This window comes from Propithecus coquereli, unplaced genomic scaffold, assembly GCF_000956105.1.
Source record: "Propithecus coquereli isolate 6110/MARCELLA unplaced genomic scaffold, Pcoq_1.0 Scaffold69, whole genome shotgun sequence".
Lineage (NCBI taxonomy): Eukaryota > Metazoa > Chordata > Mammalia > Primates > Indriidae > Propithecus > Propithecus coquereli.
Genome location: NW_012152951.1, coordinates 725,477 through 741,494, shown reverse-complemented (window position 1 = coordinate 741,494; position 16,018 = coordinate 725,477). Strand labels below are relative to the sequence as shown.

Here is a 16,018-nt window from a genome sequence, read left to right as displayed (position 1 = left end):
GAAAACAATTTTTATAATCACATTAAATATTGCTAATTTATTCCTTTTGTTAGATTGACTAATTTTTAACATTAAAAATGACTTGTAGTCTTTACAAATATTAGACTCCAAATGAAAATATGTTCCAGGCAGCTATAGACATCTCCTTTTCTCTATACTCTACTAAACCCACAAAGAAAAAAGTATTTTAAAAACACAAAATGTAATCTCACACATCCTCCTACTTCCTCTGTCTCTTGATCCTGGTGAAACAGCTGGCAGCCTTTTCTGTTTCCTTAGCAACCATGCCATCACTCAGTTGGCCTGACAACACTTTGGTTTAAAAAAAAAAAAAAAAAATGCAGACAGCAAATGTTTGGAATTTTCATTTCTGAGGATCCTTCTATGTGCTTTTGCATTTTACAAATTTTGCAATAAAAAAACCTATACAATCCTTATTTGCCAACCACATCATGTCTTCTGTTCTGGCATCTCTGAGAGAATCAATGTCAGTGTCCTGTAATGGCACAGCAGATGGATCAAATCGCTGCAGCTGTTTCAATTGTTCAAATGACAGGCCAGCTCCCATCATTCCTTCTCCTCCAATCTGCGGTTCCTGTTTGGACAAAGTGAATAAATATGGATGAACGTCCTGTAAATATGATGACCATTATTACCAATAAAGCAATAGATAAAATTCTGCTTTGCCATTCTCAAACTCTGAAAGGAGTTCCTTAGGCATCTAAGATACCTCTCTCTGACCCATACCAATCGATGATAAAAGTTTTTTCTTGTTTTTACATGTACTACAAGAACAAATATTAGAAAGGGATACATAAATTAAGGCTGTATCAACTAGTTTAGAGGAATATGTAATCATAAGGAATTGAGTGATACTTGCAAACCACTACTGAAAAAGATCTATAATCCTAACTTTAAGTCACCATTTCACAGACAAATGTTTGTATGTTAGTAAGACAGGTTTTCAGACATATAGTTTATTATCCCATGGGGATAAAGGGAAAACTTTCCATCTCTTTCAGGTATATACTGAGTATATGTGTAAGTATGTATATACTTCCACGTGAATTCTGAAGGCTTCCCTCCATCTGTGATGTAATTATCTTAATTTCCGAGTCTAGAAACCATCTCTAAATTGTTTTTATTTATGTAGTCTAATTAGTTACTTTCTGTATAGGCAAGTTCCAAAGTTAAATGTTCAGCATATTTAAATGAATGCGAGCATTATTACAGATTTAAACTTAATCTCAAATGTCCTGGGCTAAAAACTGAATCATAAATACAATCTTAATAAAGACTGTAACGGAAAGTTAGACTAGTGCTAGGTACAAAAGTACAAGAGAGCTTTTTAAATGTTATACAGTTTATATAACAGATTGTAAAGAAGCAATAATCCTGAACTACTTTTTGTCCTCTTGGCTGGTCTTTTGATATCCCACAGTTACTAAATTCCTGTTTGGGCTTTGATGTGACATGAGAAAAAATGCTCAACATTTTCCATATCAGAAAATTACAGGATTGGGAAGGCAAAAAAAAAAAATTTTTAGAAAGAAAGGGCCAAGTAACATGAACAGTAACAGTTCTGCAAATGGAATCAACACAATAAAAATGCACCTAAGCTCTGTGCCATTTTAACACAATGGCAAGGAACAAAGACAGGGAAAAACTTTGTCAAGACATGCAAATTCTCCAATTCTCTGTGGGCAGTCTAAAATGGATCTAATTAGAAAAACATTGCATATTACCATATTCATTTCACAAGTTTAACTTGACATATTTCTTCATGTAACACCCTTTTATCACCACGCCTCTGTTTCTGTGACTTATCTGATTACACAGAGAAAAATGAAACTATTACTACCTGGGGCTGAAGCTGCAGGCAAGGAAATGTTGTGAGGGCCCAGGCAACTTGTTCTTCATTTTCTGCCAGTGTTATAGTGCATGTGCTATAAACCAGCACACCCCCTGGCTTCAGCAGCTGAACTGCCTAAAGAAAACTGTAATCAGACCATGTAGACCACAAGATCAAATAAATATCTGAAGGAATTTCATAGCATAATGTATGCAACCTTTCCAGTGTTTGGGATAAATACAATGATGCTCTATGTGATATGGATTTTTTCTCTAATTATAGCATGTAAGAATGATACTTGCCCAAAGTAGGTGCATTTCACTATCTCGGAGCTGTCGTACTCCATATGGACCAAGACTTTCCCAAATACAATCATTCAGATTCATGCCTTTAGGTACCATTTTTATGCTGAAAACTCACCAATTCACGTTTTTAGGCCAGACATCCTTTCTGAATTCCATATTCAGATATTCGGTTGCCTTAAGATTTCTATTATCAAATTTAACATTTCCCAAAATGAACTCCTATGTTCCCTTTGAAACCTACTGCATAAGTCTTCACATCTTTCCAGATGCTCATATCTCAAACCTTAGATTATCCTTTGTTTCTCTTTCTCTCACACTCCCCATCTACCGGCAAATTCTATTGGCTCTACCTTCAAAATATAGCCAGAATTTGGCCACTTCTCACCACTTCCACTGCTATCCCTTTGGTCCAAGCCTCTATCTTTTGCCTGGATTATGGCAACAGTCTCCCACTTAGTCTGCCTGCTTCCTTCTGCACCCTCCTGCAAACTCGTCTCAGCACAGCAGCCAGAGCAATTCGTTTAAACTTGTCCCTTTCTCAGCCCCAAACCCTTCAAATGTCCTCCATTATCATTTAGAGTCAAAGCCAAAGTCCTTACAGAGGCCTTCAAGTCTGGTTGCCTTTCCGACCTCCTCTCCTACACCCCTCACCCTTGCTCATTCCCCTTTAGCAACACTGGCCACCTGCTGGTTCTGGAACGTGCAAGGGACACGTCCACCTTAGGATCTTTGCACCATCATGGAAACTCCCTGAATTCTCTGAATACTTGCTCCTTCGGAATCTCCTTATCTTTGCTTGTATGTCATCTTTTCCACAATGTTCTTCCCGAACACCCTAGGTAAAACTGGAACTATTCTAATCCAGCACTCCCATCCCCCTCTCCTTTCTTCACTTTGCTCCATAGGGCCATAGCATTATGGCCTCACAAGATGCTAAATAACTTACTCATTTACTTCCCTCCTCAGCTAGAATAGAAACCCCATGAATACAGCCATGGATTGTCTGCTTTCTCACTACTATATTGTCAACCTCTAGAATAGTGTCTTGCATATATTATAGTAGGTGCTCAATGAACATTTGTAGAATAAGTGAATCAGAAAATAAGGTGTTACGCTAAAATCTTATTTGTCCCAAATACCTAAAGTTGACATTTTCAAACTCCCAGATTTTTAAAAAATTTGAATGAAAATTTCTAAAAATACAGTAGATACCTGGGCCTATATTATTATAATTTTTTTTAAAGAGACAGGGTCTCACTCAGTCATCACTCAGATTACAGTGCAGTGGCATGATCATAGCTCACTGCAGCCTCAAACTCTTGGGCTCTAGTGATCCTGTTTCAGCCTCCCGAGTAGCTAGGACTTACAGGCATGCACCACCATGCCCTGTTTTTTTTTTTTTTTTTTTAGAGACTCAGTCTTGCTACATTGCCTAGGCTGGTCTCAAACTCCTGGCCTCAGGCGACCCTCCCACCTTGGCCTCCCAAAGTGCTGGGATTATAGGCATGAGCCATAGTACCCAGCCTACTCGTGTTTTTTTAACCAGAGTACGCTGATCAAAATTTAAACTCTGTTACTATGTGCCAGTTATTGTGTTAAAGGCTTTATGTGGATTCTCTCAATAAATCCTTGCAACAACCCTAAGGTAAGGTTACTGTCACCAATATTAGGAAGAGCTATTATCCCTCTTTCTCCATTGTGAAAGCCAATGGACCTACAGTCACTTGTGTGGAGGAGTCAGGGCTGGAATGAAGACGTGCCTGACCCTAAAGTCCGCATTCTCAATTTCTGTCCCTGCCAAATGGCACCCCTGCTACACTCTCAAGTTCTCTCTCACCACTGTAAGCTTTTCCGTTTCATTGAGATCATCGCTGCATCTCCTCCTGGTAGCCTTTTAAAATTTCCTTTTTGCTATGACCTAAAAAGAACAAGAAACCAAGTCCTTTACAGCAGAATCCTAATTTTACCCTGAAGTCGAAGTGCATTTCAGCTATAAGAAAAGCTTCCTTTTTGCTGCTTGCTGTTTTAATTCCAAGGATTTGTTCTTTGAAGAGTATAATAGAAAAAATAAGAAGTTAAATGATCCACAACCAGTGCTACCTTTGTGTATGAAAGGAGACACCAGGAGAGTTGAATAGAAATGTACTCAAAGACAACTTTAGAGACTGAATAATTACAGAATATCCATTGTTGCTATAGCCTATGAATTTATAATTGGAAGGCTGAGAAGAAATAATAAATTTGTCTTTGATCAAATGCTGTCCATACTCTGAAACTGAGAGAAATCCTCAAATGTTCTATCTGGGCTTCCTTTAAAACATACTAGAGACCAGATAAATTTGCACAGTTTTCATGGTTCTTTTATCCTACACTGGCCCATCAATTCCCATTTTTATCAATGGGTTTGTCTCTATTGGACTTCCTACTTCTAATTTGCTATATAAGATGACCCAGGAACCCTATAAAAAAAGAGTGATTTATTTTATATCCAATTCTTTATATCAATTAGTAACTATATGTTAAAAACTCAGTGACTTTTCTAAGACAGAGCACAATGTCTGAAATTTATTAAATGTCTCAGTGAAGAAATTCTACTATTGCCTTTATATCTTAAAGGGTGACTCTACATAAAGGAAAGCTCCCTATATTTAAAACTAGGACTTCTCAATCTCTTGTGTTCATGTGTGTGTGTGTGTGTGTATGTAGTAAAATACGCAGAACATAAAATTTACCATTTCAGGTGTACAATGACATTCAGTGTATTCACATTACTGTGCAACCATCACCACTATCCATCTCCAGAACTTTTATCATCTCAAACTGAAACTCTGCACCCATTAAACAATAACTCCTCATTCTCCCATCCCCTCAATCCCCAGTAACCTCTATTCTACTTTCTGTCTCTATAAATTTGCATATTCTAGTGACTACAGAGAAGCAGAATCATGCAATATTTTTCTTTTTATGTGTGGTTCTTATCACTTAGCATAATGTTTTCAAGGTTCAAGCATGTTGTAGGATGTACCAGAATTTCATTTCTTTTTAAGGCTGAATAATGTCCATGTATGGATATGCTATGTTTTGTTTATCCATTTATCTGTCAATGAATTCTTAGGTGGTTTCCACCTTTTGGCTATTGTGAATCATACTGCTGTGAACATTACTGTCAGTAGCTGAAGCATCAAACTAGCAAAGGTCAACTTTCTTTCATAGCAAAGATCGTCACATACCACAGTAAAGAGTCTTCTTTGTAATGGTTGATACGATGTCACTTCCTTCAGAGTCCAAGTACAAGCCATGTTTGGTCTCTGTCCCATTCCACTACAGGGTGCATCAAGAAGAATTCGGTCAAAAGTTTCTGGCAAGAAAGGAGGTCCTCCTGTAAAGAGAATTAGAAACATATTTATTATCTGTCCTATTGGTCTAGAATAGAAAACTCTTGAGACAGAAGCAATGATTAGGAATTTAAAATCATAACCTGGAATAGAAAATTTAAAAAAACAACTTCTCCTTTCAATCAAGTAGCTGGTTAAACTAATTCTGATTTACATTTAATATAGATTTGACTTTGTAGAAAGGTTAAAACTGTGGTTATTATAGTTAGGGGTTATTTTGTTGATACAGTATAAAATAAGGCTTATTTAAACAAGACCTTGAACCCGCAACTTCAGGAGCCACAATTCATCAGATAAATGTTCGTCTATATCTGCTTCCCGTTATTTTCAGTTTAACTCCTGACCCTATTTAATCCATCTTGAACTTACTTTTGTATATAGTCCTTTTCCCTCTCCCTCCAAAAATAAATCAACTCAGAACTATTTATTGACTAATTACTCTTTCCTCCAGGTTTGAAATGCTACTTTTCTCATATATAGAATTCTTGGATATACATGGACCTTTTTGAAAGGCTTCTGTTCTACTCCAGAATATGCAAGTTTTCAAGTATTTTTTTTCTGAGTGCCAAATCTAGCCTTCTGTATACTCTGCAAACTATAATTCTCCTTTGTCTGCTGGCTTCCTTTCAAGAGTCACCAATAGTAGGCATAGGAGTCATGGGGCAGGGAGACAGGAGTGATGGGGTAGGAAGACAGGAGACAAGCAGCAAAGAGAATAGACTTTGTCCTTCCTGTTTACTTGCTGTTCCTGTCAAAACCATCCCAGCAACAGCCCTTTACATTGGCATCAGCAGTTTCCAGCCTTTTTCCTTAAATATCAGTATGGAGTACACAAAGCCCCCTCCTTTCAGAGGTCTAAGTCCCAGCTCCAGGAGGTGCCCTCCTGAGTGCCATGAAACAAGTAGCAGCTAGACAGTCCCCTCTACATTTCTCCTACAACAGGGGAAGAGACTGCTGCCTGCACTTATCAACTCCAGGGTGCCCCAGGGCTCTCCAACATCTATTCAACTAGCTCCTTATATTGTGTATTCATACTAAATAATCTCTCTTTAGTATAAATTTAAACTAAATCCTCTCTAATACCTTATAGAGTTTTCTTTTAATCCTGAGGCCACATAAATTCCTCTAAAAACAGCTCTCAACAATTTTTTTAAGGCCAGCACATCTGCAAGCATACAACGTACAATGTACCTTTGTGTGTAGCAAAATAAGGTGCCCAAGCTCCACAATAACAGAGTCTTGCACCATAAACAACAAACCATGAGCTGCATATACCCTCAGCCAGACGTCCTTCCACACAGTGGCCCTGTTAAGGGTAGTGGCAATGCCTCACCATTTCTAATAAGCGCTACCTTTCATGGAAGATACTGGATGATGATTATGTAGACATTCAATTAAGAAATTCCTAAAAGTATTCCAGACCTTTCTCAGAACAGACCAAGATTACCAATATGACCCTCAAATTTACTTGGTGCAAGTGAAATTTCTTTTATTCAAAATCAAAAAGGCAGGGGATAAATGCTAAGTAGTGTAAGAATACCTATGTTTTTATTTATAAAAAGCTCTTTCACATAATATATAATCTTGTAATTGTCTTTAGGGATCTCCAAAACTGCATTACTTTGGAGTGGTATATAATTTAGTAGCAATTTTATGTTAAAAATCAGTGAGATTGAGGAAGCTTCTGGAATAAGAGCATTAGGAGTTCTGTAGACCCTCTCCCCCCAGAAAACCAAAAACAACCATTTAAAGTCTCCAGAAAATGTCCTAAGGACATATAGCAAAAGAAGAAAGATTTATTCAGGAAAATCTACTACATCTCAGTAAGACCAGTGAGAATCTGTAGCATCTGAGCCACAACCCACTCCTTTTTCCCTTTTCCCCAACTGCCTGCTCCCTCCCTGAAGCACAGAATGAAAGATCCATTTCATGTGGGTGGAGACAAGAACATGTACCTCCCTTTTCTCCCTAAGCTCCTAGTTAAGGAATGCAAGGAATGCTGTATCTGCCCCAGCTCCACAGTGCACAGGCTATGATTCCATGAAAGAGCAGCTGAAAACTCTGGGGGTTTCCCACCCTGTAAGAGTAGCCCTCACAGGTATGAAGCTCTACCCCAGGCACAGTAGGCTGAGAGTACCAAAGATTGATTGCCATCGCCCCAGCTCTTAGTGAAGAGGTTCCACTTTAGGAGAGGCAAGCCAAAAAGATCAGAGGCTGCCACCCCAACCCAGCAGCCAGAGTGTCACTCCAAGAGAAACGGGCCACTCTCCTTGTGCTCCTCTCTGGAGCAGTGGCCCAGAGGTTCTGTCCAAGGGAAGAGGCAGAAAGGAAGTACAGAATTCTGAAAATCTCCCCAAGTGAACTGACTTTATTTAGAACAAAAGTGGGAAGTTTAAACCTCAAGGCACTCCTGAAAATAACAGTGATCCCAGAGATAAGCAATTAGGAGGATACTGGTAGCTCCACAAAGGCAAGAAACTAAACCACAGACCAGACAAAAGTTTATCAGAGAATCAAGGAATGAGACAGTAAGAAGCAGCTTACTGGGGAGGGAACGAACCTCAAAGACCAGTCTTTTTTTTTTTTTTTTTTGAGACAGAGTCTCGCTCTGGTGCCTGGGCTAGAGTGCTGTGGCATCAGCCTAGCTCACAGCAACCTCAAACTCCTGGGCTCAAGTGATCCTTCTGCCTCAGCCTCCCCAGTAGCTGGGACTACAGGCATGTGCCACCATGCCCGGCTAATTTTTTCTACATATTTTTAGTTGTCCAGCTAATTTCTTTCTATTTTTAGTAGAGACGGGGTCTCGCTCTTGCTCAGGCTGGTCTCGAACTCCTGAGCTCAAACGATCTGCCCACCTCGGCCTCCCGGAGTGCTAGGATTACAGGCATGGAAAGACCAGTCTTAAAGATAACTCATGCAAAGAGTCTCAAATTTATTGGATCAGATAATGGAGCAATTTATGTCCCAGGACCTGGTTGAAATGAATAGAGCAATCAATCTGCAATTAGTAGAGGCTAACAACTTGTTGTAGTACCAACTGAAGCATATAGTTTACCACAATGATCAAGGAAAGAGAAAGAGAGCCCTGCTAAAACCAATGGCATCCCAAGATTGCCATGTACATTCTGTAGGCTGCTGAGGAGTTACACCAACAGATGCACACGAAGAAATAGACTTTTATTAAAATAGTCCAGCCATCACACTAAACAAATAAACCAACAATAACAAGCCAAGGGAGGAGGTAGATTAGTATCCAGAATTGTTCAAATTTATCTGAAGTGTCCAGGTTTAAACAAAAAAGAAATATGCAAAGAAAGTATGACCCATATATAGGGGGGAAAAGCAGTGAAAAGGAACTATTTTTTAAAAGGTTTACCTGCCAAACTTCGCAAAGACTTTAAAGCAGCCATTAAAAATATGTTCAAAGAATTAAAATAAAGGAAACCATGCTTAAAGGAGTAAAGGAAGATATGGTGACAATGTCTCATCAAACAGAATATCAATAGGGAGATTTTATTAAATATTAATAATATTAATATTACAGAGTTAAAAAAGTTCAATAACTTAAATAAAAAATCCACTAGAGGGGTTCAACCAGAGTTAAGCTGACAGAAAAAAAAATGAGTGTGCTTGAAGACAGATGAATACAGATTATGCAATCTCAAAGTCAGAGAGAAAAAAGAATGAAGTATTACTAAAATGAACACAGACCTCAGAAAAATGTATGACACCATTAAAAGCACCAACTTAGGCACAATATTAGTGCCAAAAGGAGAGAAGAAGAGGAGAAAAATATTCAAAAAATTATGGCTGAAGACTTCCCACATTTGATGAAAAACATTAATCTACACATCCAAAAAGGTCAACTAACTCCAAGTTGGACAAATGCAAAAAGATCTACAACCAGGCACATCATCATAAAAATGTTGAAAGGCAAAGAGAAAATCTTAAGGGCAGCAACAGAAAAACAACTTGCCATGTGCTAGGAAACTGCAGTAAGATTAACAGCTGACTGCTCATCAGGATAATGGAGGTCAAATGATAGTAAGATGACATACTCATAGTACAGAAAGGGAAAAAAAACAACATTGTCTACCAAGACTTTTATATTCAGCAAAACTATCTTTTAAAAAAAAAAGGTGAAAAAGGCCAGGCACAGTGGCTCACGCCTGTAATCCCAGTGCTTTGGGAGGGCAAGATGGACTGATTGCTTGAGGCCAGGAGTTCAAGATTAGCCTGGGCAACATACTGAGATCCCATCTCTACAATAATAAAAACATTTAGCCAAGTGTGGTGGTGTGCACTTATAGTCCTTGCTACTCTGGAGGCTGAGGTGGGAGGACTGTTTAAGCCCATAGGGTTCAAGGTTGAAGTAACTATGATTGCACCACTGCCTTGGTGACGGAGTGAGACTCTGTCTCTTAAAAAAATAATAATAATAAAGGCAACACAGAGATAGTTCTTCCAGTAAGACATACAAATGGCCAACGGGTATATGAAAAAATGCTCAACATCACTAATCATCAGGAAAATGCAAATCAAAACCACAATGAGATATCACCTCACCCCAGTTAAAATGAATATTATCAAAAACCCAAAAAATAACAAATGCTGGTGAGGATTCTGAGACAAGCTAATTCTTACATTATGTTACTGGGAATGTAAATTAGTATAGCCAATACGGAAAATGGTATGGAGGTTCCTCAAAAAACTAAAAATAGAACTATCATATGATCCAGCAATCCCCCTACTGGGTATATAGGCGAAGGAAATACAATCAATATGTCAAAGAGATATCTGTACTTCTATGTTCACTGCAGCATTATTCACAACAGCCAAGACATGGAATCGATCTAAGTGTCCATCAGCAGATGGATGGATAAAGAAAATGTAGTATAGATACACAATGGAATATTATTCAGTCTTAAACAAAAAAAGGAAATCCGTCACTTATGACAAAATAGATAAACCCGGAGGACATAAGGCTAAATGAAATAAGCCAGACACCAAGGGACAAATACCACACGTTCTCCCTTCTATGTGCAATCTAAAAAAGCTCAACACATAGAAACAGAGAGTAGAATGGTGGTTACCAGAGGCTGGGGGAGGTGGGATGGAAGGGGGAAGATGCTGTTGAAAGGGTACAAAGCTTCTGTTAGGAGAAAGAAGTTTTTGAGATCTATTGCACAGAGTGGTATCTATTGCACAGAGTGGAAACTATAGTTAATGTATTTTATATTTCGAACTTGCTAAGAGTAAATTTCAAATGTCTTACCCCAAAAAGTGGTAAGTAAGGTGATGGATATGTTAGCTTGTTTTAATCATTCCACATTGTACATGTAACAAAACATCACACTGTGTCCTATAAATATATACAATTATGACTTCTCAATTAAAAATGATAAAAACAAAATTTAACTCACCTTCTGTGTCCTCAACCATATCAAGTTTAACCGCCTTTGTTCCATCAAAGCAAAAGGCCCTGATGGAATTCAGCCCTAACAATAAGGCATTCTGCCTTATTTTTTCTACTTTGTTGAAAATTTTATCCAGTGCTATCACTTCTCCCTAAAAAGAAACAAAAAATGCAGAAAAAAATAAAGTAAATCCAAAGCAGTTGTAAAAATTAACAATGAGAAAAAAACGGTGAAAAATTATGGTCTTCTCCACTTTCCTCCTACCCCTACTTTTAAAGCTGCATTCATGACCAAATGTATATCCAATTTATATCAAATAGTTAAGTCTTTTCTTGCCAGAAAAATATCTTATAATGGCTACTTTTAATCAACAAAACTCAAAACCAAAAAAAAAAAGTGCTTACAATCTTCTAAAACTTAAAAACATCCACTGGAGGTAAACATTGAAAGTCACCAATTTGATGTGCCTTGTTCACCTAAGAACATGAACTAATGCTATGAGACAGCTGCCTTAAAGTGTTTTGACACGCAAAAGAACATTACTTGTAGAACTGATCCTCATTTTGGTATTTTCCAGCTGTATACATAAAATTTCTGTGAATTATCATAACTCAACCCAGAAAAATATGAGCCAAAACCTTTGTATATCATAGCAAAATGTTCTGGAGTGGTATAAAAAGCAGTTCAAAAATAATTTTGTATGATAACACTTCATATAAGTCAAAGTCAATAAAGACAAGAGGTCACAATTTTAAGAATGAATTCTGACATTCATGTGATATTTTAAAACATACTATGATACTGCAGAGATGGTGGGGTTGACCCTTCTGTATAGTTTGTCTTTGTTCCTTTCATATACTCTGTCCTTGTATGAAATATGCACCAATACAGAAAATTTGCAGATAATGTTCCCAAATGTCACCAGGTTCAGTGATAGACACTGTTTCAATTAATACCTCAACAAACAGGAAAACCATTTAAAGTGAGTTGAACTAGAAAAGTAGTCAAAAACCACCAGAATAAGGTTTGAATGTATTATAGTGAAGGAGAAACTTCACTGGCTGAAGGCTACTTTTACAAAACTACAAGTCTGGAGGCTGCATTTATATAAAATTTGCTTACCTACTAAAATAAACAACAACAAATCAAAAGCAGCAATAAAATTTGGGGTTCTATTCTGACTCGAGTATTTCTATTGGGGTTGTTCATTTCTATACTGCTGTCCCACTGTGGTAGACTGCTTAAATAGCTCCAATTCTTCAACCCTCCCACGTATGCTCACCTTTCACTAGGTAACACTGCAATACTCAGTACCCTGTCAGTCTGACTCAGGCTCAGTCATGTGATTTGTTTTGGCCAATAGGATGATAGTAAATGTGATGCAAGGTATGATGAAAAAAATGTGATGAAAGTGATTCACAGTTGGACTTACTCTGCTTTGCTCTCTGCCATCACCAGCCACCAACTATTGCCCTCTAGTGGGCTAGCCCTGGTCCTAGCAGGAGTAGACACACATGCACCAGAGGGAGGGATCCTAGTCATCTTCAGCTGAGCCCACTTTAGGTAAGCCAGCACCATCCAAACCCAAGTGAATGAGCCCACCTGGGATCATCAGAACTGCCTGGTTAACCTGTAGCTGACCAGTCCATGAGTGAGCCCAGCAGGGATCAGCTGCATCCCAGACTCCTGTGCCAAACAAATGTTTAGGAATATGCTGCCAAGATTTTGTGTTTGGTTTTACCCAGCATTATAAAACCAACAGAAAACAAATATACCCATAATATCCAGACACTCTTTGGAAAGACTTTTTCACTGAGAGAATAAAATATCATAAATAATTACCTTTAAGCAAATACAATAAATATACCATAAACTAAAGAGGGATTATCACTTTCTCGAAGCATATCATAATCAATCTTTACATTTAACCTTCTAACTGAAAAATGATTTGCATTAAACACCATAATTCCATTAAATGAACCCTTCTATTTCATGTGTTTCATTTTATGCATTAGTGGTATTTAATGCATTTGTCCTTCAAGAGTTTTGATTGTTACCACCTTAAACTCTTTTGGGGCAAAGAAGAGGATAAACAAACAGGCAAGTAAATCACCCCTAGTGAACCAAGAGTACTAATTCTTCAAAATTTAAAGAAGTATCTTTTTCTATTGGAGATATTTCTTAGACCTAAGGCTACTCATTGAGGTCAAACCACTGCTACTGTGTGTGTAGTGTATACATAGTACATATATACATATATACTAGAATGTGGGAATGTGAGAGTGTGTGTGTGGGTGTGTGTGTGTGTAGTGCAGACATGGTAGCTTTCACCCTTTAATGTATTTATTGAAAATGTAAGTTTTTATATTCATACTTTTTTTCTCTCCTCTGCTTGTGACATTGTGAATATTTCAAAAATTCAAATAGGGTTAAATACTAATGTGTAATGTGAATTTTCATCAGAAGTCTTTGGATAACATGATTTGTACTTATAAAAGGGAAAAGCTAAAGTTCCATTTTGACACAATAACTTTTTCTACATTTTTCAGTGTACGATTGCTTATAAATCCCTTGAAAAACCTTAAAAATCATCAACTATTGATTAAAAATGGATCTTCTGATAAAGTCTATCACCTGGCACTTTTGGGGGTGGGAGCGCAGATAATACTACATATCTTTTATCAAGTAAATGAGCTAGAGCAGAAGGGCTTTTGCTAAGCCTCATGGAGGTATATTTTTTTTATGTCAGAAAGTCTTGTCCCAAGTAGGTAATATTTTCTTAATTGTAAGTTAGTAAGTACCATGAAGGTAATTGCTGAGTTTCCTAGGTTCCTAAGACTTTCATACACTATATAAATGTGAGCTAATTTAGAAAAGTACAACTGGTCCCTATCTCTCCCTTTTAACATCCTGGCCACAGACTCTGAGATGGACTCTGTGGCACATCACAATTACTTCCTCAACTCTCACACCACTCTCTCCTGCGTATACACATGACAAAAACACTGCTGTGTGGTTAAATCAATTCTTCATCAACTTCAGGTCTACCCACATGCAGCTGAAAAGCATATAACCATAACAACTAATCTCACTACAAATTCATGACCACCACATTCATGAGGCCCTTAGTGAAAGCGGAACTCTTATGACACGTACAAAGCCCGTTCTAGCTTACACTTTCTTAGCTTTCTATTTCATACCTACTCAAAACTCTTATTACCTCCTTTCCATCCACATTCTCATCTGATGACCTTGCTTCCTATTTCACTGAGAAAACTGAAACATTAAGAGAACTTAGTCTCCTGCCATGTCTACCAACCCAGCAAACACTTGCAGCCATGCACTGGGCCTTCTCTCCTATTTCCATGGATAAACTGCCTCATGCTACCATCTAAAGCCACTTGTGTATCAAATCCTAGCCCATCTCACCTATTCAAAGATACTGTTCCAGCAATTCTCCCCTTTCCCAGACGTTACCAATTTCCCCTTTTACTGTATCATTCTCATCAGCATACATTGTTATGTCTCAAAAAGAAAAAAACTCCCTGAGCCGCACATCACTCTCCAAGTAGTGCCCCATCTCTCTGCTCTCCTGTATACCACCTCTCCCCTCAAAAGGAGTTGTCTCAATTCACTCTTTGATTCCTCCCATTCTCAATCCAAACAAGCATTTACACTCACAGAAACTGCTCGTGACAAAGTCACCAATGACCCACATGCTGCTAAGTCCAGTGGGAGGTCTGAGTCCTCTTCTTACTTGGCTTATCAGCAAGCTTTGACATGGCTGACCCCACCATCTTCTTTCCACCCCTTTCTTCACGTGGTTTCCACGGTATCACACTCCTCTGGTTTTCCTCCTACACCACTGGCCATTCCTTCTCATTTCCCAACCTCTGAATGCTGGTGTTCAATACCCAGGCAGCTCACTCTTCAGATCTCCTCTACTTTCTCTGTCCATCCATCATCAGCTTTATGGCTTTACATATCATCAATACGTTGATGACTTCCAAATTTTTATGTCCAGCCCAGACCTCTCCCTTGCACTCATGTATCAAATTGCCCACTAATCTCCATCTCTTGGATGTCCAGTAGACACCTCATTTGAACATACCAAAACTCAATTTCTGATTTTTCCCTGCAGAACTTGCTCCTCCCACAGTCACATCTATAAAGCAGCAACTCCATCCCTCCACTTCCTTGAGCCCCAAAACTTAGGAATCACCTTGGAATATTCTCTCAATTCCACAACCCACATCCAATCTGTCAGCACATCCTAACAGCTTTACCTTAACATATCCAGAATCTAACCACTTCCTACCATCTGCACTACTCTTCCCTGAATTACAGTCTCCTAACTGGTCTGTTTCTGTCCTTGCCCTCTTATAGTTTGTTCTTAATCCAGCCGCCAAAATGATATTATTACCTTCTTAAGTAGACTTACGTCACTCTTTTACTCAAAACCCCCCCCCAAAGACTTCCCATCACTCTTAAGTAAAAACTGAAATCCCATCAGATCCTACACAGCTGCTCTGCCCAAACACCCTCCTCTGCCCCAACCTTTCTGATCTCTTTTCTTCCTACTACTCTCCTCACTCTACTTCATCAAAACTACTGAGGGTCCTCAAACAAGTCAGGTACCTTCCTGCCTCCAGGCACTTACTGTTTCCTCGAGCTAGAACATTCTTTCCACAGACCTCCATATTGCTCATTACCTCCAAGTCTCTCCTCAGATACTACATTCACTGTGTGGACCTTGTCACCACCTTATTTAAAACTGCAAACTCCTTCTCCTCCCTCAATAGTCCCTATTCCCCTAATCCTCCTTTATTTCTTACCATAGCCCTTACCACAATCATAAGTGTCATATCTTTTATTCGTTTATTATATGCTTCCTGTCACTAAAATGTAAGTTCCATGAAGATAGAAACATTGGTTGCTATGGTTCAATTTTGTATTCCCAATACCTGGTACATAGTAAATACTAAATAAATATTTACTAGTTGTTCAGTCAATTCAAATCTGACTTCAGATTAAGGAATTTATTATAGG

General features: G+C 38.3%; 1 protein-coding gene across 1 annotated transcript in view; it reads right to left on the bottom strand.

Annotated features, from left to right (window-relative positions):
- Window positions 1–22: 22 nt before the first annotated feature.
- Window positions 23–16,018, bottom strand: part of NSUN6 (NOP2/Sun domain family, member 6) — a 52,770-nt gene continuing 36,774 nt past the window's right edge. The window contains exons 7-10 of the mRNA XM_012660895.1: window positions 10,976–11,120; window positions 5,388–5,536; window positions 1,862–1,987; window positions 23–595 (exon numbers count right to left, since the gene is read on the bottom strand). Of these exons, the coding sequence (XP_012516349.1) occupies window positions 383–595; window positions 1,862–1,987; window positions 5,388–5,536; window positions 10,976–11,120 (633 nt within the window). The 3' untranslated portion in view covers window positions 23–382. The remainder of the gene's footprint in view (window positions 596–1,861; window positions 1,988–5,387; window positions 5,537–10,975; window positions 11,121–16,018) is intronic.